Source organism: Cheilinus undulatus, linkage group 9 (genome assembly GCF_018320785.1).
Source record: "Cheilinus undulatus linkage group 9, ASM1832078v1, whole genome shotgun sequence".
NCBI classification, from domain to species: Eukaryota; Metazoa; Chordata; class Actinopteri; order Labriformes; family Labridae; genus Cheilinus; species Cheilinus undulatus.
In genome coordinates this window covers 42,332,575-42,355,997 of record NC_054873.1, presented here as the reverse complement: position 1 = coordinate 42,355,997, position 23,423 = coordinate 42,332,575, and the positions used below count along the sequence as shown (strand labels likewise).

The 23,423-nt window shown below is 38.2% G+C and overlaps 1 protein-coding gene across 1 annotated transcript in view; it reads right to left on the bottom strand.

Moving 5' to 3' along the window:
• Positions 1-1,042: 1,042 nt before the first annotated feature.
• il34 (interleukin 34) overlaps positions 1,043-23,423 on the bottom strand; it is a 93,912-nt gene continuing 71,531 nt past the window's right edge. Inside the window, exons 5-8 of the mRNA XM_041796586.1 lie at positions 21,961-22,038; positions 15,863-15,970; positions 13,874-14,057; positions 1,043-6,220 (exon numbers count right to left, since the gene is read on the bottom strand). Coding sequence (XP_041652520.1) covers positions 6,162-6,220; positions 13,874-14,057; positions 15,863-15,970; positions 21,961-22,038 — 429 coding nt within the window. The 3' untranslated portion in view covers positions 1,043-6,161. The remainder of the gene's footprint in view (positions 6,221-13,873; positions 14,058-15,862; positions 15,971-21,960; positions 22,039-23,423) is intronic.

Sequence of the window (23,423 nt, the reverse complement as noted above, 5' to 3'; positions counted from 1 at the left end):
ACCAAGGGTCAAAATGTGCGAGTTTGAATAACAGTCTGACAGATAACGAGACAACTGTGAGTCTTTGACCCTCTTTGTTTTTGCATGCAGCATTTCAAACATTAATATTTTTAGACTGATAGAAAAAAAAATTGCACAACTTCTCCAAAACCTGAAACTGTTCCGTTTACCATCCATTTACCGTTGGTACTCATTTAATGTAGGCAAGACTAAACTTTATTTAACTACAGTTAAACATACTTGTCTACAATTCTACTCAGGAAAAAGTAAAAAATATATAATTTCAGTTCACTTAAAGCACTAAGTAGTTGATATGCAACAGATAGTTGCTGCTTTTCTCTAGTAAATGATAAGAGTAACAAGAGTAGTAGTAATAGCAACAATACGAAATAGATTAAATAAAAGAATATTTTTAAAAACAAATAAATAAATAATTAAAAAGTAATATTTGTATTATTACTAACTATTATTATTCTGGTTGTTGTTATAATAATTATTTTTATTATTATTATTATCATAAGTTATAATACTACTACTTCTACTACTACTACTATTACTACTACAAATAATAATAATAATAATAATAATAATAATAATAATAATAATAATAACAACAACAACAATAATAATAATATTGGTAGTTATTATTATTACATTGTAATATAATTTCTTTTTATCAATTTGTGTGTTTTTGTTTTTTTTTTTCTGTTTGTTTTTTGTTTTTTTGTTTTTTTTTATTGTGTGTGTGTGTGTGTCTGTGCTGTTGTTGTTTGGCTCCTTGGAAAGAAAAAAAAAATAACCTGAGGGGTAGATTGAGTCTTTTCATGTGGAGTGGTTTTGTCCACCAACCTCTCGGTGATTTGGAATTTGTTTTCACTCTTTCAATCCTGCCAGTGTTTCTTTGTGTACAAGCAAAATACAAACAACTTTCATTACATGCATTGCAGAAAAAAAGGCATTAATACATTTACAGACTCAGCTTGCAATTTAATAGTGTAAATTGATCATCATGTAAAATTGATAGATTTTAGGTTAGCTGTAACTTGACATGTTATTACGTTCATGCCCCTTAGAACATGTTCTAAACAAATACATTCCTGACAGATTAATCATGCAAAATGATACACTGTAATAACATTTCTGTTAAAAAGATATCTTTAACATGAATTGGACTCTTGACACAAGGTTAGTTGATAAAAATAGCTATTTAATTTTTATTTCTTTCATAAAAGTACTGTCAAATGGCATAATAAATTCCAAAAATAAATAAATCTAATATCTTGTGTATATAAAAAAAATCTGTGTCTTAATACCAGAGACAACAATTTTCATGGGTTTGAAGTCATCATCTTTCTGTTTTGGTAAGGCAGGGGTGGTTCTATCACATTATTGTAATAACAAGGCTTTTTGAATTCATCTATGGTAATAAAAGACAATCATACAGCCATTTTGGATTGACCAACAAAAGTCCTCAGATTTCATCTAAAACATTACACAGTTATTGTTTTTTTTTCATTCAGTTGTTACAGAGCTTCTCATAAAGACCAAGTTTAGCCCCAGTAAACACATTTTATACATGACTCAGGCCAAACAGTTGCAGTCATAATAAAAAGTCTACAAAATAAGGTTGCCATGGTTTGAACATGTATCATAATCAAACTTACATTCACACACAGTAAACTTTGAGAGATACACTTGGTGAAGTCTAGGGCATATCTAATCGTAAAGTATATCATAACAAAACATGAAACTTGGAAATTAAACTGCACATTTAAGCGTGGTTGATTAATTATATAAAGCAAACTTACATTTCTTGTTCTTGGATATTGGTTTATTTAGTCATTTTTGCATGGTTTTAATTTTAAATCTGTTGACTATGAGAAATTCAAGAGGGGATTCTACAAATCAGGAATAAAAATGATAAAATCAGGAGCTTCTGTCAAGAAACATTGACATATAAAGAACACATACCAACTACTTCAGGACTATTTCAGGGCATTCAGGTGATCTATTGCCCACCCCAGCAGCCATATTAGACATCCTGAGCTGTTTACAAGAAAACTGAGTATAGTTGACTCAATATCCTAGTCTTAGAACTCAAACAACTTCCCAGTAGAAATTAAACATGCTCACTCTTGTCTGAATTTCTAAAAAATTAGGAAAGGGAAACTTGTATGGACTAGCTATTGACTGGTAGTTTGTGTCCAATTAAAATGCACAGTTACTTTGTTGCCATATGAGCATGCAGGCTGGTCAGCCTTGTTAAAGTTAAACATGCTAACATAGCACAAGTTTATGCTCTTTTCCCAATCATTTTTTTCCTTTTTTTTGCTGTAAAAACTTTGACTAAAGCAGAGATCATTCAAATGAAGGAAAGAAATACTGAAACAATCAGATCCTTCACATTTGCTTCAATTGCGATATTGAAACATATGCTTATAAATGCAGCTGGGATTCATGCAATTGTTTGGGTGCATTTTTTTTTAAACCTGCCTTCCCAATGCAGTCAGGACATACAATAGTTGTTTCATTGGGACTGTACAGGCAATGCATTATCAGGGATTAATGATCTGTTTTCATATGCCAAGTGACTGCATTTTATCACGGTGTCAGTATGCATTAACCATAAGTAATCAGCGATGACCAGATATTGGAACTCACTTGCCCACCTGTTATGCAAACAACAACCCATACATCATCTGTGGCTGTCTGTTACTGTGGCATACTATCTCTGCATGCTGTATGCAGTAAAGCCACTGGTAATACAAATGAATGGGGGCAAGTTATGATGTGTCATTCTTAAATGGGAGCCAGAGCTGGCTCCCATTTAAGAGCACAAATAAAATAGAATCAAATAAAAAGCCAAATGTTACCAAAAGAGCTTCAAGATTGCCTCTTATTACAGAGCTGAACCAAACATCAAAATCTTAAAAAAAAGCTGCAGTTTCCATCACTTGGAGCAAAGAATGATGGATATAAATAAAACCAAGCTTTTTTGTTAACTGTCGGAATACCACAGACAATGTCAGTTGATGGGGTGGTCTTTAAGGTGTACCAGTACGCTTTGCATTAACAGAACCAACCCAATCCTGATGAAGGCAACTCAGATTACCTGGGTATGCAGTCTGAGATATTGGATATCAATTAATTTGCATCCATACAGAGCATTAGGCATTACCTCTTAGGTATCCAAATGCCCGAATCAGATCTTAATCCCTGGTATTCATGTTACAGACTGGGCATTAGATTTTGTTAAACTCTTGTACAAATCAAATAATACAAAAGCTGGTTGCATTGTCTATATGTTCACAGTGTTTTCTGTTTCTATTTATAGATTTTACAAAGTGTTCTTGGAGGTCTAGATTGTTAGTATGAGAAGGGTTTTTTTTTGTTTCCATTTGCACTACATTTATAGTCTGAGCTGTATTGGCCAATGGTACATTGGCAAACTTATACAGCACCAGGTAGAATGTGATCCATGCGAATGACAAATTGGCTCCCATCAGCTGTAATCTGACAGCAATTTATTCATCTCTAAGAGTAGAAATCTGCTTAGAGTGCAGCCAGCAATCCACTAAAGATTGAACAACTTGAGCAAACAGGCTTTTCAACATGTGGTTTTCTTCTCTTCTTGAGGAGAGAGCTAGCAAAGCTTGGATCATCATGTTGTTATTTCAGCACATTTAAGTCCTGTTATCACATGTAAATAGAAAAAAATGGGTTTCTTTTTGGGCTTCTGTGTAATTGTCTATGGTTAGACAGATTAGCAGTCACCAGTCTGAGGAATGCCATCAATTAAAATGTGATCGCTTCACATCTACTTTGGAAACATCGAAAAAGTTTTTGCTGGAAGTTGTTTAACGCTGGCCACTGGCTTCAACATAATTACAGAGAATTTGGCATCCATTCTCAGACTGTTGTCAGACAATGACTGCTGCAGTTTCATAGACTGGTGTGTTTTAGACAAAGGTGGGTTTTTCTGTGGATGTTTGACATTTTCGATCACTGGGAGCAAAACCCCAGTCCTTTAGGTACAGTTTGTCTAACAATGAAAAATAATTATTCTGTTACTCAGAGGTGGAAGACGTACATGACTATCACAGTCAAGTAAAAGTACAGTTACTTTGGGAAAAATTTACTTAGGTAGGAGTGAAAGTACTGGTCTATAAATCTACTCAAGTAAAAGTAAAGAATCTTTAGCCTGTTAAGATTTACTCAAAGATCTGAGTGCTGAGTATCTTCTTTTGATAACCAAGGGGTTTGTACTGTGAAATATGATCTTTCCTTAATGTGCAATAAAAACAAGACAATATAAATCTCAAACCAAGTTGTTTATTTTGAGGTGTGACTTAACCTAAACTGCGACAGTTGTTTTTGGATGAAATGAGAAATCATTCTCTCTCTACTGACCGTCACATCTTGTCAAAGAAGAACAACCAGCTAGTTTGGTGTTGTTGCCAGAAAGCTTGGACCTCCTTGTTTTGGTTTTCAGTGTTTATGTTTTTCCTCAGTACTTGATGCTTTTCAAAATGTAGTGATGTACAAAATGTCCCCAGAAGTATACTTAAGTAAAAGTACAATTACAGCCTTTTTAAAGTTCTCCAAAATGTAAAAGTACACAAAGAAGCTATTCAGTAGCATGAGTGAACATAATTAATTTCCACCCTGCTGTTCATATGTTTGTAAATTGAGAAATAAATCCTTTTGCCCTGAGAATTAAACCAACATGTGCCACAAATGGCATTCAAATTCATTTGAACCCCCTTTCTATCCATTCAGATGCTCAGTTTGAACTTTAGCAGAAATTCATTGATGAGTAGATGAACAGGTGTACCTAATGAAGTGGATGAGTGAAAATGTCTAGGTTACAACTTCGATCTTGAGTTTGAATACTGAAAAGGGGGGCCAATCCTGTATGATGCTTTTAAAATGAAATGTGGTTTGTCATCTTGCATGTTTTCAGAAGCTGGTTTGCCTTGTGAAATTCATTTACAGAAGACTAACATATTGTATTTATCTTGGTTTGATTCTTTTGAGGTAAATTGTGACTTAACTTTTTCCCTGTAATATTGGCCATTGCTCTAAAAGCTTAATTTATAAAAAGGAACTATTTAAATATTCCTTTGAGGATATAACAGCCCTTTGAGGATGGTTTAGGAATAATAAAAATCTATGGTTTATTTAGAAATGCATAGATTGTGCAGAAGTGGATAAATATATACCATTGTTGGAGCTCAATGCTTACTCTTTGTGCATGATAAATATATAAAAATGAAATACATGGAATTGGAAAAAGGAGAAAACTTGTTTTAACCATGCCTTAATCAACACTGTGCTTTAAGAAAGCACAGAACAAAATGCAATCTGTAGGTACAAATGCATAGTCAACAATTGAGAAGAGAAAACAGTAGTTATCAGTTTGGCTTTAAGTTCAGTTCATGGACATCCATCTCGTTCTTCATTGCAGTTTCAAAGCTTTGTTCATGGAGGGAAGTCAGGCTATGATACAAAGTCCTCTGAAGTTTCTAAATAAAATAAAAGTCCTTTCGTTGTCTCTCGACAAGTTCTCTTCTTGTTCTCTGAGATGAACCATGCAGGTATAAACCAGAGCACATCATACTTTCAGCAAAGCCACGCTGATGTCCTCACTCCAGGTGAAGTTAACCCTCTGCTGATGAGGAAGAAGCAGTACATGCCACACCATCCTTCCTTAAATATCCACTTTGTGATCCCATGTCTATTATGTCCATAAATGTGAACAGGAACAAATCTCCTCCAAACTAAATCCAAATATTCCAGCATGCACCTGAGATGCTGCCATTTTAATACTTTAGATATCTGGCTTGATCTAAGGCATATTAATTCACTCCATGATGAACTTAATTTCAATTCAGTTCCCATTTTCAAAAATTAGCTTTCAATACTGCTTCTCTTTCTACAATTTCAACTTTATTTATCAACAGAGCAGCAGCAGGGTTTGTGCCTTGATTACATGATGTGGCACTTCATAGTTGATTAGGGAAAGACTTATAAATGTTCACAAATCAGGACTATAATTTCATGTTTCAGTGTGGATTGTCTTTTGTCTTTTCTCAGGAGAGGTAGTGACACCAGTTCCTTATCAGTCTCAACAGGGACAACTTCAACCCGCTGGCTTCTTCTCAGCTCTCAAGCTTTAGGTCTTTCTTCCTGCCTTTTCTTCGATGAGCGACACCACAGTCTGCAAAAAAAAAAGACAAGAATGGGAAAATACATCAGAAACACAACCCCCTACTCTCCGAACTATTCTTCTTTCATTTTTTTTTTGTTTTTTTTAGCTGAAAACCTGTGCATATGGGTGAAAATAAAAGGATGTCTTTAATGGATCTATGGTATACTCATGTTCATGGGGACAGTAAAGTAAAGTTGTAGTTCGTTCATCCCTGTAGGGAAATTCATAGTTTACACTGTTTTTGTTGCTTTTTACATATCACATACATATACAGAGATGGCCTTGCTGCTCATTGCTAAGCACTGCCATGAATTGTGGGGGGTACAGTGCCTTGCTCAAGGGCACTTTGGCAGTGCTCAGGATGTGATGGCACCTCTCCAGCTACCGGGCCAAGGGTTGGGCTCTGCTCCCACTGGGACTCAAACCAGTGACCTCCTGCTCTCCAGCCCAATTCCTTCCAACCAAACTCCTTCCAGACTGAGGTACTGCTGCCAGTATATAATTTCACGGCAACAGTGGGCTCCAACAATCAAAGACATTGCTGTGACACTGTTTTTTTTTCTCAAATTAAGGCTTATAACAGAACACGCGTCATATTCAGGAGTATATACCATAGTTTCACACTCAGCCAGTGAGTCTACCTTGGACTGATGTGACATATGGTGAATAATCAAATCCATGTTCTTAAGGCACTTTTTAAAATTCCAAAGTATATTCATCTCAGCCAAATCTCTGGAGTCTAGTTACTCTATAAACACAAAGCCTTCATTTGTCACCCACTGAGAGTTGGATGTCTTTCACTACATGTCGCTGACACACTTTGAAACTGAAACACCACGATGTCTCTCTCTTGCTCTATGTGGATCTTCAGTATAATCACGTCAATGCAACATGAGGACAGCTTTACTCTTGGGTTTCACCTCTTTAAGGTGTCATGAAGAAATTGGTTACAGCTGTTCTCTGTGAACTACAGTGTACAGTATTATTTGATATAAACTGAGGCCAAACCACAGAGACTTGGAACACACAGTATCTAGCTCCTTTGAAACAAATTCTTCCTGGAACAATGATGCTTACATTTGATTACATCCTTTTCTTTTGGGTGATAAAAAGCAATCTTTTTGGCTATGCCAAATGCAGATTAAAGTAAAGATTATTTTGAATTCTGTGTTTCCCGAAGAACTAACGATGTTTCTCATCCTGCAGCAACATGCTTTAAAGATTTAGTGTGTCACCATTTGGACAAAGTTAAAAGATGTATATCATTTCAGTGTTTTCTTATGCTAAATCTGAGGTGTCTGCCAGAGGCTGTTCAGCATACTTTAGCAACTATCAAGATCAGCTTCAGTATTGATGTTTTAAAGTTAAGATGAGGTGAAAAGGCTAGTCTGGCTCCATCTAAGTCCAATGATCCATCTGGACCTGCAAGGCTGGATATACACTCTCCTCCAAAAGTACTGCAGCAGAGCAGCCAAGTCCTTTATGTCTGCTCTAGACTGAAAACATTTGGGGCTGATATCAAAAGATGCATATGAGATAAGAGATCAACATTTCAGCTTTCATTACCAGGTAGTGTATACTTCCAGGGAGTGTATACCTGCTGTAAGCCATGAGTATGTGAATGCATGATGGCTTCCATGCATCACTTGTGTCAGCTGGCTGTGCACAGCCTTAAAAAACTAACACAACACCGATGAGAGATGTAGTATGCTAAGTGTGGTAGGGGTGGTTTAGAGACAGAGAGGATGCTAGAGTGTACAAACCAGCACCAACAACAATGAGGGAAGGTTTTAAAGGCAAACTATTCACCAAGTTTTCAACTATCTTCACAATGTATTACAGCAGCTGCATGGAGACAAACATGTAATAGGTCGTTTCTACCAAGCGGTCCGGCTCAGTTCGGTGCGGTATGGCATGCTTTTTTTTGGCGTTTCTATAGAGAAAGGGTCCCAAAAAACCGACCCGTACTGTCCCACTTTTCGGCACCCTTCCATAGGGGTGCCAATCTTACCTATCCGTACCAAAAAGGTGGAGCTACACACACAACAATAGGGGCTGCACCGATGTCACGTCGCACGCACGACTCAGCTGCTCGCCTCCGGGCTTCAAACATAGAAGTCTGTGCTGTGAGAAGCAGGCGAAAACGGGAGAAAAATGGACCAATATGTGCCTAAATGGGAAATATTTGGACTCGATGGAGATCCAAACTGTTTCCTAGTCTATGGATATTGGTATCTGGCCACAAATCAAGTTTCCTGACGTTAATTTGGATGATTTTAAGTAGACAAAGCAGAGCCCAAAGGCTCACATCAGCCTGATCCATCCGCGATGGAGGAGAAACTAAATAAATGCAGAAGTTTTGTGAATACAAAGCCTTTGAACAGTTCATTCTCATCTGTAACTAGTTATTAATCCAAGTCTTACATTAGGTAACCTATGAAAACATCACTCTGTGGTTGTTGAACGGGCTCGTAAAACTTAAACACCGGATTTCTGACTTAATCTAGCTTGATTTTAAGAGCAGCTGAACTTTCACTTTATTTCTAATGTGGCGAATTCTCACAGTACAGCTCTAAACTTTCATGTTTTGTCATATAAACTGTTCTAGACTAGATAAATTCACATATAAATGTAGCGTTACGACTCAAACCGTCTCTGTACAAGTATTCCATCAGTTGAGGATCTTTACTGACAGCGGTTAACATCATTAAGATGTAGTTATTTTTTTAAAAAGCACTTTCGGCTGAAATAAAGCTGTTTACTGCTTATTCCCGACTGATTTCTGTCACTCATCCTTTCTATAACTCTGCAGCTAGAACAGCTGACTTGCGCTGTCTGTGACTTCACATGCATGCTTTTACAGCCTCGTCCACCTAAGTGAGAGCACGGGTGTCTGTGGAAATGCAAACTATTTTGGGGTTTAGTGTACCAAACTATACCAAACCAAACTGAATCAAACCAGACCCCTGATGGAAACATGGCTTGAGTCATACTAGCTGGGACTGATTAGGTTTGATTTAGAAGTCGATGTCTAAATATCTAAAACAAAATAATGGAGATAGGACAGGTGAATCACTGATGACCTTTAGTCCAGCATGTGATAGATTTTTACTCTTTAATATTGACTAAAGAAAGGGTCATAAGGACCTTTTCTGTCCTCAGCATGACTGCAATGATGACCCCAACAAACGTATTTAGCTAAGGTCAACAGTTAGCACAATAGTCAGAATGATCACCATTATCATTGTTACCATGTTTGCAGTTTACATCCCACACATACGGCCTGAGCCCTCTGGTATGCCCTCTAGGAGGTTCTTCCAGCTACACATTATGTACAATCAAGTATATTAACAAGACAGCTGGACACGTGAAGGCGAGGTGAAATATCAGGCTTATTCCTCACATACTGACATATTACACTTAATGTTTTTATCCCTATATATGAAAACTTTTAAGTCTTCAAGAAGCCGAACTGAAAATTCCAGCCAGGAAATAGCCCAACAAGCAAACAGTTTTACTATCAAGGTCTTTCCTGTATCAGATGTGTGTTGTTAGGATCATATAAAGCCAAGAGTTCATGTCGTATTTCTCCAGCTTTGTCTCAGCTCGCTCAATGCCTGTACGAATTTCCCCAGGGTTGTTTCTTTCTATGAGTTTTTATGGTAGTGTACTAACTGCACCCTGGCTCATCACTCAGTTGCTTTCCAAGAACAAACTTGAGGACAGCCTTAGTGTATTTATTTAAACCCCTTTACGACTGATACAGGGGTGATGTACCAGTTTTTATTTTAGTACAATATGAAATTTTTTTCTTTTACACTTGTGTAAGTTTTCACCATCATTCTGGAAAACACCAAAATGAGTATCTAACATCTAAAAAATTAAACATCAACTATTCATAGACCTGCAATACAGTCAGCCCTCTACGACACCCCTCTTGGATGCTGCTATGAACCTATGACCCTCATACCTGTCAATTTATAGCTCTGGGTTATTCCTAGCAAACATATTGCATGCATGCCAAAGTAATCCTGTTTGATATTTAACAAGTGCTGCTTATGACTTCAATCAAAAAGCTTTTTTTAGGGGTTGTTCAAGCTTCTGGTATTCTTTAATAATAAAATATTCCTCAAGGTTTTTTTTTTTTTTATGAAGCAAAGCTTAAATGTCTTTTCAGTTCATGCGTCTTATTCGAGTCAGACCCGTTGATTGATGTGCTCATGATCCATCTGAGCAGCAGCAGACTGTTATACAGTAGAATGGGGAACGTTTAAGCTTGACAAGATTGCTTACCATGTTTTAACTTTAGCCAAACTTTATTTTACTTATTTGACTGATTCCTGACCACTTTTCTCTTGCACTTCTTTTCTGAGCACGACACCCACAACATCTGTGTTATTGTGCACAGATCAACTGACTAGGTCAATGGTGTGTATAAAAGATGAAAACAAAAGACCATAAAAATGAGTTATAATGTTAGAAAGACTGCTGGATTTCGACATTGGGATAGGATTTTTGGTATTGTGAATTTCAAATATTTTTTTTATGAATTGGAACCGTTAACCACTAGTTTAATCCAAAAGTTCATAAACATGTCTTTTTGGTTTTTATGTTGCTCTTCCTATCATAAAAGAAATGTGTGAGTGTTTGGAGTATTTTTGACATGTTGGAATTTCAAATGCTCAAAACACCAACCTCCACAGTGACACAAAGCAAGAAGAAAAAGCTTGTGGATGAAAGTATTTAAAATACTTAAGATATTTCTGTTTGACAGAAACTGAAAAACAATTCATGTTACCTGACATGCTAGGTAGAATGATTCAAATATATCCATTACATGGGACACATTTCACATTAGTCTAGGATACTTTCCACACAAAGTGTTTGGAAGGGCAGGATGGGACAAACTTTCTGTCTGTCTTCATTACGGGCCAATCAGAGCAACAAGACAAATGAGGCAGTAGGCATGTGCAGCTCCAGTAAGTAATGTGAGCTCGGCATGTAGGTGCTCTCATAGTCTACAAACAATGGAGCTTGTTGGTGGATAAAACTCATATCGAGACCAATGAAGAGAAATCCAAAACATCTTCCCCAACAAGAAAAGCTCTCAGTGTGTTCCGTTGCTCCTTTTCCAACAAAGAGATGCTGTCTGGGTGTCAGTTTGGCTCAGTGGGTAGAGCAGGCACCAGAATACAGAGGCTATAGTCCTCGTCACACTGGTCATGGGTCTATTCCTGATCTTGGCGCATGTTTGGTTCATGTCATCCACACTCTCTTTCCCCATGTTTTTCATCTCTCTTTGGCTGTCCTATTCAATAAGGGCAAAACCAAAACATTATCTTACAAAAAAAGAAGGAAGTTCCGTCCAGATTTGTTAAAAAAACAGTTGCGAAAGCTACAAGTGAGCCAAGCACTCCACTAGCAGCTATTACTGGCTCACAATACATCTAAAATCATCAGCAACTATTCCAAATTCATGTCAAGGCAGGTCTGGAGAGAGGCAAAAACATATTTTCCACCATGAAAAGTTTTCTGTTTGGTTCTTTGCTCTTGTTTTAGTGAAGATATGTGGTCCAGCACTGATAAAACTGATGCTATACTACAGCTACAGTGCTACAACGGCGGCAGCCATTGCTACCAGCCTCCAATACAACTTAACCTTGCTGATACCGCCTCGTTCTCCTCAAATGTTGTTGATTGGTCAGATCCGTGCTCAGGCCTGGCACTTATTTCAGATGAAAGCTTTGCAAGCTGGATCTGCCTAAAGACAGACATGGAATCTGGCCTATCCATGTGCTTTTCGAGGTAACTATTCATGTGGTTTTTTTACTCTGTTTTGAAGAACACAAGGCAGGATTTGTGGTTATCAGGGTAACTTCCTGCTTAACTCTACTCAGAGGTGTAGTGGTGTGCAGAAATGAGTATACTCTAGATCACTGGTTCTCAAGTGGTGGGTCGAGACCCAAAAGTGGGTTGCAGAGCTCTTTCTAGTGGGCCGTGAACAAGTGCCTGGAAAAAAACAATGGAGAAAAGTCTATAATGTATGGAACCCCTAAGAGGATACAGATCGATATTTTTTTTAATTTGACTTACATTTCTTGTGATAACAGGTATATTTCAGTCTCCAATCTCATTTTCTCAGGATTCCCACTTATCTGTCTAACTTTCTTGGAATAACAAAGCTAGTTTTCCCAGATAATAAGATAATTTATTACTAAAATTTCATGCAGTCCAGATGAAGTCCAGGGAAAAGGGAATAAAAATTAAATGTATGCATGCATGCTTTTTGTATATATGCACTTTTTAACAAGTTTGAATTGTCCTGTCTCTCTGTTGAGTCGTGTTTTGTTCTGTTTAGGGTCTAAACTACAACACTTTTCATAAATAAACTGAAGCAAATGAAAATTAAAAAAACCATTTGGGTTGTAATTTCTGATAAGGGGGTAGTGCTGGGTCCTGATGCATGACCAGTTGAGAACCACTGCTCTAGATTTATGGTTTTTTTGGGGTATGTAAAAGTTGTTATTCTGTATGAAGACTAAAAAATGAACAGGGTGTACTCAGAATACCCCATATACCCTGTGCTATACCACTGACTCTACTACACTACTTAGCCTACTTGGGCTGGATAATACATTGCGTTTTTAAGATATACTGATGTATTTAGTATAAAATATATTTTTAATCAAAATAGTCTATTTTGTGTTATTATAATGTAAAACGTGTCCTTTGACTTCCATTAGGCTTTTATGAATACCTTTTAAAAAGACCTAATGCTCCATAAACTGGTGGTTTACAGTTATGGTTTACAACCATGACTGACCAAAAGATGATCTTTTTAAAATGGTTACTATTAAATTCATTCATAACCTTGCAAAGCAGATGGATACGCCCATTTCCTTGTTTTTAACTGGTGAATCCATCTTGCAAAGCTCCCATTTGAACCGTTTGGGCCCAGTTAGAAAGTGACAGGACCAATCAGTGACGAGGGGCAGTACTTTCAGGCGCAGCAGAGTCGTGACGTAAACAAGCAGCGGCAAGAGCTGGTGCAGTTATGGAGGAAGAGATTAGCGTGGATGCTGCTAAAGTGCCAGTTTTGTCAGAACTTGACAACATTTCTTCGTTAAAAGAAGAACAAAGAACAGCAGTGACTTTTTCTTTTCAAAAACGACAAAAGTTGAGTACTTACATATCTATAGTTGCCATGTTTTGCGTTATTCCTCAGCAGCTGCGCATGCACAGCTCAATAGCGGCTACGTCACATGTTTTGTTGCTCTGATTGGCCCGTAGAGATGTGACAGACAGAACATTCACCCAATCACGCTTTGAGTTTTTTTCAAAGCCTCTGCCTTTTCTCAGATGTTTCCTATTGAAGCTTTCCCAGATGGATGTGTGAAACACATCCACATCCATCTGGCGTTTTAGGTTATTCATTTAATGAACTTCGGAACATTTATGAGTAAAAAAATCAAATGATATTGATTGATACAATGACAACAAAGATAAAAGTCCAAGAGACCCGATGTTGGGCAATTAATTGATTTCAGGAAAAAATCCGTCTACACAGTCATAATTGTAGGGGATGGCATTGGCCTTAAATGAATGTAAGTCTATGGCAGAAGGAGGTCAAGATTTTAGCACGTCATCCTTTGTTATACTTACAGTCCCGCTGTTCTTCTGTGCTGGCAAAGCACTCCCTGAACAGGCAGTACATGGTGTGGCACAGGTTGTCTAGGAGGGATTTGGGAGTAGCCAATCTCCAGCTGGATGGCGGCACTCTCTCAGGCTCCTCTGTTAAACGATCCCACGTATCCTGGATAGTCTCTGGAAGCTCCTGCTGAAACACCTGCACAAGCCAAAAAAACATACAAAGAAACACATGTGAGAGTCAGAGACGGCTGGGATGGATAAGCATGAGAAAGCAAATGCTTGAGCTGTTTTGCATAAATCAACTGCAGTGAGACATCAAAAAAGTCATTCTCTGTCAATATTTCAGTGAAAGAAAAACTTAACTCTTTCATCAATCCACCACTGACATTTGGAGAAAACTAAGGGAACAGAAGTTCAGACCCTTTTAGGGGGAAGGCAAAGTTCACTTTCGCATGCATACTGAACCAGAAGATCCAGGAAATATAAGCTGCACTCAGACACACCGCAAAAACTCGATCTCAGCACACAAAAATATTATAGTCAGTAAAACTGATCACACTTATTATAGGCCAGATTTGCCTGACAAGTCTAGATAAACATGTTACCTCAATATACACCATACAGATTAAAGTATTTGGCCACAACTCTTATTTTTTTCATTCTGGTGCTTCAATCAGACGTGTTGCCACAGGTGTAGAAAATCAAGCACCTAGCCATGCAGTCTCTACAAACATTTAAGATACAAAATGGGTTTCTATGAAGAACCCAGTGACTTCAGGCATGGTACTCTGAAGGTTGACACCCATACAATGAGACAACTTATGAAATTTCATTCCTGCTGGATATTCCACAATCAAGTAGGTGACATTATTACAAAGTGGAAGCATTCAGGAACAACAGCAATTCAGCCGCAAAGCAGAAGACCACATAGAATCACAGAATGGGGCCGACGACTGCTAAGGCACATGGTGAGCAAAAGTCGGCAACCGACGTCCACTGGCACTCTAGATCTTTATCATTTTGGAGGCTGAAGGTCATAGCCTTTGGGCCTCATGTCCATCCCTTGCTTCTGAACATATCTAAGGAAAGCTTTGAGAGATTTTCTTTCAATATTGCACTCAGTTTTCAGGATAAACTGAATATACTTTAGAGGTACAGGTAAAAAAAACAGCACTCAAGCCCTCTGTCTTTATATACTATGAAACTTTGACTGTCTGGCGATTGTATACCTTGCAGAGACATATGACCAGCAGGTGGTACAGTAGGACCAGTTCTGTCTTGAAATAAGGATGTAAATCTGGACTTGACAAATTGGCTTATAATGGGAATAATGGGATTTGTTGACCATAAATTAGACAAATAACCGTGCTATGACTGGACTTGTTGGAGTCTATTTAAATCTAATAAGGGAACAAACCAGGCACAAACTGGTATTTAACCAAGCTGGAATCCCTGTCTGCTTCAGCACAAGGCACTATTGTGTGATTTGTCCAATGGAGACAGCTGTGTTAAAATCCAGGTAAGTAATCCCGAGGGTTATGTCTGGCTTTCAGAAGTCATTCTATTGAGTAAAGAATAAATGCTGCTGTCACTGAGCTGCCATCCTGCAGCACAGAGGTCAGTGAGGACTCAGAGTCAAACTGAATGGACTGAATGGGGACGTTTGATTTAAGATAAAATACCAGCATGAATGAGGAAGCACAACAGACAGATTTAATTGAGCAGACTGGCTTACCATCTATTACATCAAGACATCCCCTATAAGCACTGCAGTGATTGGTCAAAGAGTGTACTTAATTTCCTGCCACATTACTCTTGTCAGACTGTAAACTATTTGGAACTTTATGTTGAGAAGGTTATTTAATCCCAGTATTAATAAATAAGGTCAATGTGACATCCGTCTCCTGCCATAAATCCCCTGACCTTTACAGTGAGATGGAAATTCCTCTCTTATGTAACTGCTTCATTGATGAACTGTAAAATTTGTGAGCTTTATCTTACCTCAGCAGGATATGACTGTACAAAGACGCCCTCTAAATCCCTGAAACGTCTCTCCAGCTCAGCGGTGTATGGGCGTGAAGGATGTCTCTCCGGCAAAACCCGGATTATCTGAAAGTTTAATTAGTTGACATTAGCAAACAAGAAGCTCCAGATTCATTCCAGCCTTTAACTTCCTCTGCATCAATGAGAGTGAATATGCTACAAAATTAAATACACAGCAAAAACTCAAATACAAGCATGTGTATTTGATTTGTAGTACATTTGTTGTAAGACATCTTTAAATTCAGATAAACATCTTATTTTAAGTTTAAAAAAAAAAAAGATACTGTATACCACGGTGAAATCTGGGGAGGGTACGGGAATTAAAAAATTGACTCCTCCTAATCCTAATGGCAGCAGCACATCTAAAAAAGTAGGGACCAGGCCATATTTACCATTTAGTAGCATCCTCTCTTCATTTAAAAACTGTCTGTTGCCTCATGTATGTAGGCTCAGGTCTGCCATATGGCTCCTTTCCTGCATGTCCCTCTCCCACTCTCATCATTGTATCACGCTCTATGTACTGTCCTCTATAAATCAAGGCAGAGAATGCCTTTAAAAATCCATCTGTAAACTTCTGGTAAGTAAGGAGACCTGTTGCTGCAGTTTTGGGAGAGGAATGGTGAATTCTTGTCTGACCTCTGTGTTTTTTTTTTTGTTTGTTTGTTTGTTTGTTTTATGATGCTCCAAAGGTTTTTTTTTTTTTGGTGAAAGGTCTGAAATGAAGGTAGGCCTGTTCGACACACAGACTGCTCTATTGTGAAGCCATGTCGTTGTGATTGATGTGGTATGTGGTTGAACTTTTTATTGCTGAAATATGCAAGGCCTTCCTTTCCAGGTGTGTAAGCTGCCCACTCCATAGACACTAATGTAACAACATACCATAAGAGATGCAGGCTTTTCAACGGTGCTGACAACAAGCTGGATGGTCCCTCCCAAAAACGCTCAGTAATGTTACTAGCCTGTTGCCATTAACCAAATAAGTTGCACATTTCTCCTCCAGCTGTTTTTCTTGTGTTTTCAGCCTTTTGTTGCCCCATTGCAATTTTTTTTATGTTTTGCTGCCATATAATTTAACATGAGCTGATATTCTTCCTGAAATGTTCAAATTTCTCAGTTTCAAAATCTGTATCTTGTTGGGTTTATGAGATTTGCAAAACATTGCATTTTGTTTTATTGACATTTATCGGAGTGACCCGACTTTTTAGGAATGGGGGTAGTAATACAATTAAGGAGAAAAAGATTTGTTGTCCCATTGTAGTTTTTTAAAATATTTCCGACAAGCATTTCAGACCTTCATCATCGTTGTGTTTTATTTTGCGGAATTAGAAGTTTAACTGGAATGTGGCTTAAATTGGTGTAATGAGATGTGTTTGTTTGCGTGTATGTGTTTTTATAGTGTAGTCGTCCTGAAATGTGAAGAACTGCATAGCCTTTATTACATGTCATGTTAGAAGTGTGCAGCCCACATATAAAACAGATTTTAGAGGATAACGCAGTTTAAAATCCCTTGCAGATGTTTAGACTTTGGAGATTGGGAATGTTGGGTAAATACAAACTGCAAATTAAATCAATGTTTTAGACATAAGTAAAAGATACAAAAGTTAGACTTGGACTGAAAGAATGTACAGGCGAAGCACTTTCTCACAGTCCTGCTTTGTCCAGGACCTTTGTCAATTGTGAAATGATTAAACAAATAATTGAAAACCCCAGACAGCAATATGGCTTGACTCTTTAGAGCGTGTGCATGTAAACTTATTGAACTTGTATGGCACCTTTTGGTCAATCCCATTGCCCCCCTTAAGCCAAAGCGCTGAACCCTCACAGACTTTAATGATGTCAGGCAGGCAGTTTGGGACTTAGAGGGGTTTGAGATGGTATAAAAACAAGGCATGGGACACGCTTTCATAACATCATATGATGTCTGGGATCAAGATGCACTATGAATAACAAAGTAATAAAAAAGATCTCCAGAAAGAAGTTGTGTGTCTTGCATTCTGTGAATATAGGTTTTTGAAAATCAATTTGAAGCCAGGGAAACTTTAAAAAGTTGTGATAAAATCATATAATGAACCCATACTCGTGATACATGCCATAGATTGTGAGATGAGAGTAGCATTACATCCCTACCACCCATTCTCAAATATAATGGGCTTATTAACAGCTGTATGATTTTCAACTTTGATTGGTTGCAGTCATTCACTCTCATAAATATTTGCCTAATTGTCATCTGTATACTGTATGACCACTGATCAGCATGGGGGTGAGAAGGAAATGGATCAATGTTTAGATATTTCTACCAACAAAAAACAATTATCTCTGACAAACCGCAGCCTATGTCTGTTCGAGCAGCTCAAGAGAAATGCAGAGGAGGATGAGCAGAATCCCTCAGTTTATGATTCCCAACACTTCCCAGGAGGCAGATTCTCTAAGAACGTGATGGCTGATGTGTTTACTGCTTTCTTGACAATCATGTTGTCAATTCGCTAGGCTGCACTGTGTAAATCTGCCAGATATATAAATAGACAGCTTTCTGAGGATTGAAATGAAGCAGAAGACCGGCTCCTCTGCACGCAAATGTGATTGTGTGCATGAAAGAAAACAATAGTAGACAAATGCAGTGGAAAGCCGTGTTATTCCAGTGCGATGCTGGATTAAAAGTATCAATTCCATTTATTTCATAATCCCTGTAGAATACAATTGTATTATGCAGTTATATAATACCAGTGGACATTAATCTACAAAGAGCAGGCTAGACATTGTTTTTATGTCAAAATATCTGTTCCTTTGATATTTCAATCCTGAGTATAATTTATTAAGCTGTACTTTACTCCTCATGTCCTTCACAGTCATGCTGAGAGAAAACAAAGAGTCTAATACTTAAATTCTCATCGAGGAGCATGCTTGGGTACCTTAAGTATTTATCATCTTGGAGTACTTTGTGTAGGCTAAGTTTTCTCTATTTGTGTATAATGGAGCTCAGCATGGTTTGCCAAAGTCCTAAAGCCTTTACACTGTAAAACCTAATGCTCAATTCAGATTTGTTTTTGTTCATATCTGATTTTGGTTTGTGTCTGTTTGCACTGCTTCTAAAATTGTAAATGTTACTGAGCTTGTGTTGTGCTTTTCTACTCAAAACACTTTTTTACACTGCAGGTCACACTTAGATTAAGTCGAGGTCAGACCGCACATTGTTTTGGCACTATGTCAGATTAGGTGATCACAGATCCATAAATTCTGGCCATGACTCGACCAACAGACATGACATCACAAAGTAAATAATTACGACAACTGTGGTGATGCTGGAAGGAGAAGGATTGGGGCTAGACTACACCCAGAAAGATGACGGTTAAAAACCATACTGTATTTACTGTACTGTGTTTGTTTGTCAGTCCAAACTGCTAATGCTACCAGCTGTTACTAACTGCATCTGCAATTTCTCTCCAACATTTGTCTATTTCAGTCACACTTGTTTGTCTCTCTCACAAAGTCAGGGATGTTGTAGCAAGAGCTTTTCACCTTAGTGAAAGTTTGGGTTTTCAGCCTGTGTCCACAGTTGGCCAGCAGTCCGCACTTTTAGCACTAGCAGTGCTCATTCTCAAAACAAGCATTTACAGTGTGCAGCATCCTGGGTGGAAAAAATGTCCTTAGCATCAACTGTTTTTATTGTCACGCTCACAGAGCTCTTAGTTGAACACAGTTCAACTTCTGGAACAACACTTCACTTGTCAATGTCACTTCTCCCTCACTAGCCAATCAAGAAGAGGTAGCACTTCTGATTTTGGTAAAAGAGAAACCAATCTGACTCGTCCTTTCAAATGATTTTCAGCTGTTTTCAGATGGTGCCTATGTGGGGACAGGATTCCTTACATGGTTTGTGAATTTTCTTTGTGGTGTTTCCTTGAAGCAAAAAAAGCTATTTAAAAACCATATGTATACTCCAGAGAAAAAACATTAGTCAACTTTCATAATCCAGCAACAATAAATGCAGGTGATAAGCACCTGGGGACACAGGCCTTTGTAATTGGGCTGGTTGGCCTCACATGCACATAAGCACAAGCCCCACTGTACTTATAGACTTTCTGTGGTCATATACTGGGCTGGCCACCACACAAACAGATCCTTAATACAGTCTGCCAGAAGTTTATAGCTCCAACAAACTAAAACACTCCATTTATTTCATTTGTGAGTGAAGCCAAAGGATCTGCCATGTAAACCACATGATGTGCAATGAAACCCAATATCTGTGAGACTAAATGTCTTTAACTAAATGATGAGTGACTTGTGGTTGGTTGAAAGCATGTACAGATTATGTGGATTCCTTATAGTATGTGAAATACTCAAAAATAAAGAGTTTAAAACACAAAGTGATACCAACTATGTCACAGATATTCCAAACCAGTTTCAAACCTTCAGTTTTTAAACCTTCAAAGATGAAACAGAATGCATACATTCAAAAAGAAGACAAGTTTGATTAAAAAATAAATGTCTCACTATTGCTTACTATTACTTTGACTGTTTAAATATGTCTTGACAGATCAAACAAAAGAAAATGATGACTAAAAAATCACTCAGGTAAATCATTTTATTTCAAGCATGTGATGCTCATTTAAACTCACCTGTGGCAGTAACAGCTGCTGGCAATCTAGAAATCACACCTGAAGCCAGTTAGAATGTCTAAAAGTTGACTCAACCTTTGTGTTGTGTGCCTGTGTGTGTCACACCAAGCATGGAGAAGAGAAAGAAGAGCCCAGAATTGTCTGAGGACTTAAAAATCAAAATTGTGGAAAAATATGAACAATCTCAAGGTTACAAGACCATCTCCAGAGATCTAGAAATTCCTTTGTCCACCGTGCGTAAAATATAATCAAGAAGTTTATAACCCATGGAACTGTGGCTAATCTCCCTGGACATGGACAGAAGAGAAAAATTGACAAAAGAATGCAACGCAGGATAGTTAGAATGGTGGATAAACATCCTCAGTCAACTTCCACACAAATTCAGGCGGTCCTGCAGACTCAGGGTGCAAAAGTGTCAGCTGGGACCATACGTGGTCATCTTAATGAGATGAAGCGCTATGGTAGGAGACTGAGGAGAACCCCACTGCTGACAAAGAGACAAAAAAGCCAGACTGGAGTTTGCAAAAATGTACCTGAGTAAGTTTCAATCTTTCTGGGAGAACATTTTGTGGACAGATGAGACTAAGGTAGAGCTTTTTGGAAAAGCACGTCATTCAGCTGTTTACAGAAAACAGAATGAGGCCTACAAAGAAAAGAACACAGTACCTACAGTCAAACATGGTGGAGGTTCAGAGATGTTTTGGGGTTGTTTTGCTGCCTCTGGCACTGGCTGCCTTGACTGTGTGCAAGGAATCATGAAATCTGGAGACTATCAAAATATTCTGGGCTGCAACGTAGGGCCTAGTGTCAGAAAGCTGGGTCTGCGTCAGAGGTCATGGTTCCAGCAGCACAATGACCCCAAACATACCTCAAAAGCACCAAGAAATGGTTGGAGACAAAGCGCTGGAGATTTCTGAAGTGGCCAGCAATGAGTCTGGATCTAAATCCCATTGAACACCTATGGAGAGATCTCAAAATTGTTGTTGCAAGAAGGCACCTTTCAAATCTGAGAGACCTGGAGCAGTTTGCAAAAGAAGAGTGGACCAGAATTCCAGTTGAGAGGTGTAAGAAGCTTGTTGACAGTTATAGGAAGTGATTGGTTTCAGTTTTCTTCCCAAGGGTGTGCAACCAAATATGAAGTTGAGGGTGCCGGCAATTTTGTCCAGCCGATTTATTGGGTTTTGTGTAAAATTATGTCAATTTTGACTTTTTTCTTCTGTTTTTTTATGTTGTTTCAGTGCACATAAAGGAAATAAACATATGTATACCAAAAACATTTGTAATTGCAACAATTTCTGGGAGAAGTGGTGTATTTTCTGGAAAAATTCCAGGGGTGCCAATACTTTCGTCCATGACTGTAGGTAATGCTGTTAGATCAAAAACATGGTGCAGACTGCTTGTGGTCAAACAGAGTAAATCTAAAACAGAAAAGATTCTTACCTTTTTTAAAACACCCTGGTTGACCTGGAACCACAGCCTCTGGAGAACCAGTTCATCCAACCCCTCCACATATGACTTCTGAATGTTTCAGGAAAGGGCAGGAGAAGACAGGAGCGATATTCAGCATTTAGAACATACAAAGACAAAATGTGACAAACAAAATGTGAAATCTACCAGGGATGAAGCATGGCTTTTGGATACTAGAAGGACAACCATCACTGCAGCCCTCCACTAATCTGGGATTAAAGCAGAAAAGCTCTCCTCAGTGCAAAACACATGGAAGCCCACTTCGCTTTCAAATGGAGTTTGTTCAAATCTCCAAGCTTTCTTTCATGTGTTTTGCATTGACCTGAGGCTTCCATCTAGACACTCTGCCATAAAGCCCAGATCAGTGGAGGGCTGCAGTGGTGGTTATCCTTCTGGAACTTTATCCCATCTCCACACAGGCTCTCTGGAGCTCAGTCAGAGTCACCATCAGGTTCTTGGTGACCTCTTTTACTAAGGCCCTTCTCCCTTATATATATTTAGTTTTTTAGACAATCAATTTCAGTAATTCCTTAAAGCACAGATCTGACAGTGAGAGTGATGTGACTGAAATGAAAGGAATAAAAGGTTCACAAGTAATGTGAATAGGAAGGACAGTTCAGCTAAGAGACAGCACTGATGATCACATAAAAAAAAATCCATCTAAGATGAACTTAATCTGCAATTGCTGTTTTAAAGAAATCAAGAAGTAATTCAAATTTGATGATGATCCTCTTTTAAGCTTTTTTTCATCCAGCCCCATAGGATAGAGTCAGTAGCTGAGAGCCTGAGAGACATGGACTACATTAACACGGCACGCCTCAGTGCTATATTCTGATTTATTGCTCAGATATGATTTTTTTTGTTCTGCTGTCCACATGACTTTTTAAAAGTGGTACATTCTATCACATTCCCGTGAGAACTGGTCACGGTCCTGACCTGACCCACATGAACAAAGGAATGACATCAAAGACGTCACACACGCAGCACATTATGCTCTTAAACATCCCCTTAAGTTTTGTTAAGAAGTGTCATCCCCAATACTTGTTAGGCCTTGCACTTCACCGTCCTTCCACTGACTACCTCCATCACTGTAGTCCTCTATGTTTGGGAGTCACAAATGCCCTCACATGTCTTGCAAGTGTTTAACTGTGATAAATCTCACTTAGATAGCCGGTTTAAACAATCTATAAACAGGTATTTATATCTGCTTTTGGGCAGATGGATACCAACTGGTAATCCTTCATGGTTGTGTGGCTGCACCTTAGTGAATAGTGAAAACAGTTTCATATCCTATAGCTCTGACCACATACAGAGGTGGACTTTGTCCAAATTGGATTAGTTGTGTAGATGTAATACATACTGGCACATATTAAAGACTGTCAACCGATGTGATCCACTGTATTCTACTAGTCAAAAAAAGCATGGCTGCTTCACTC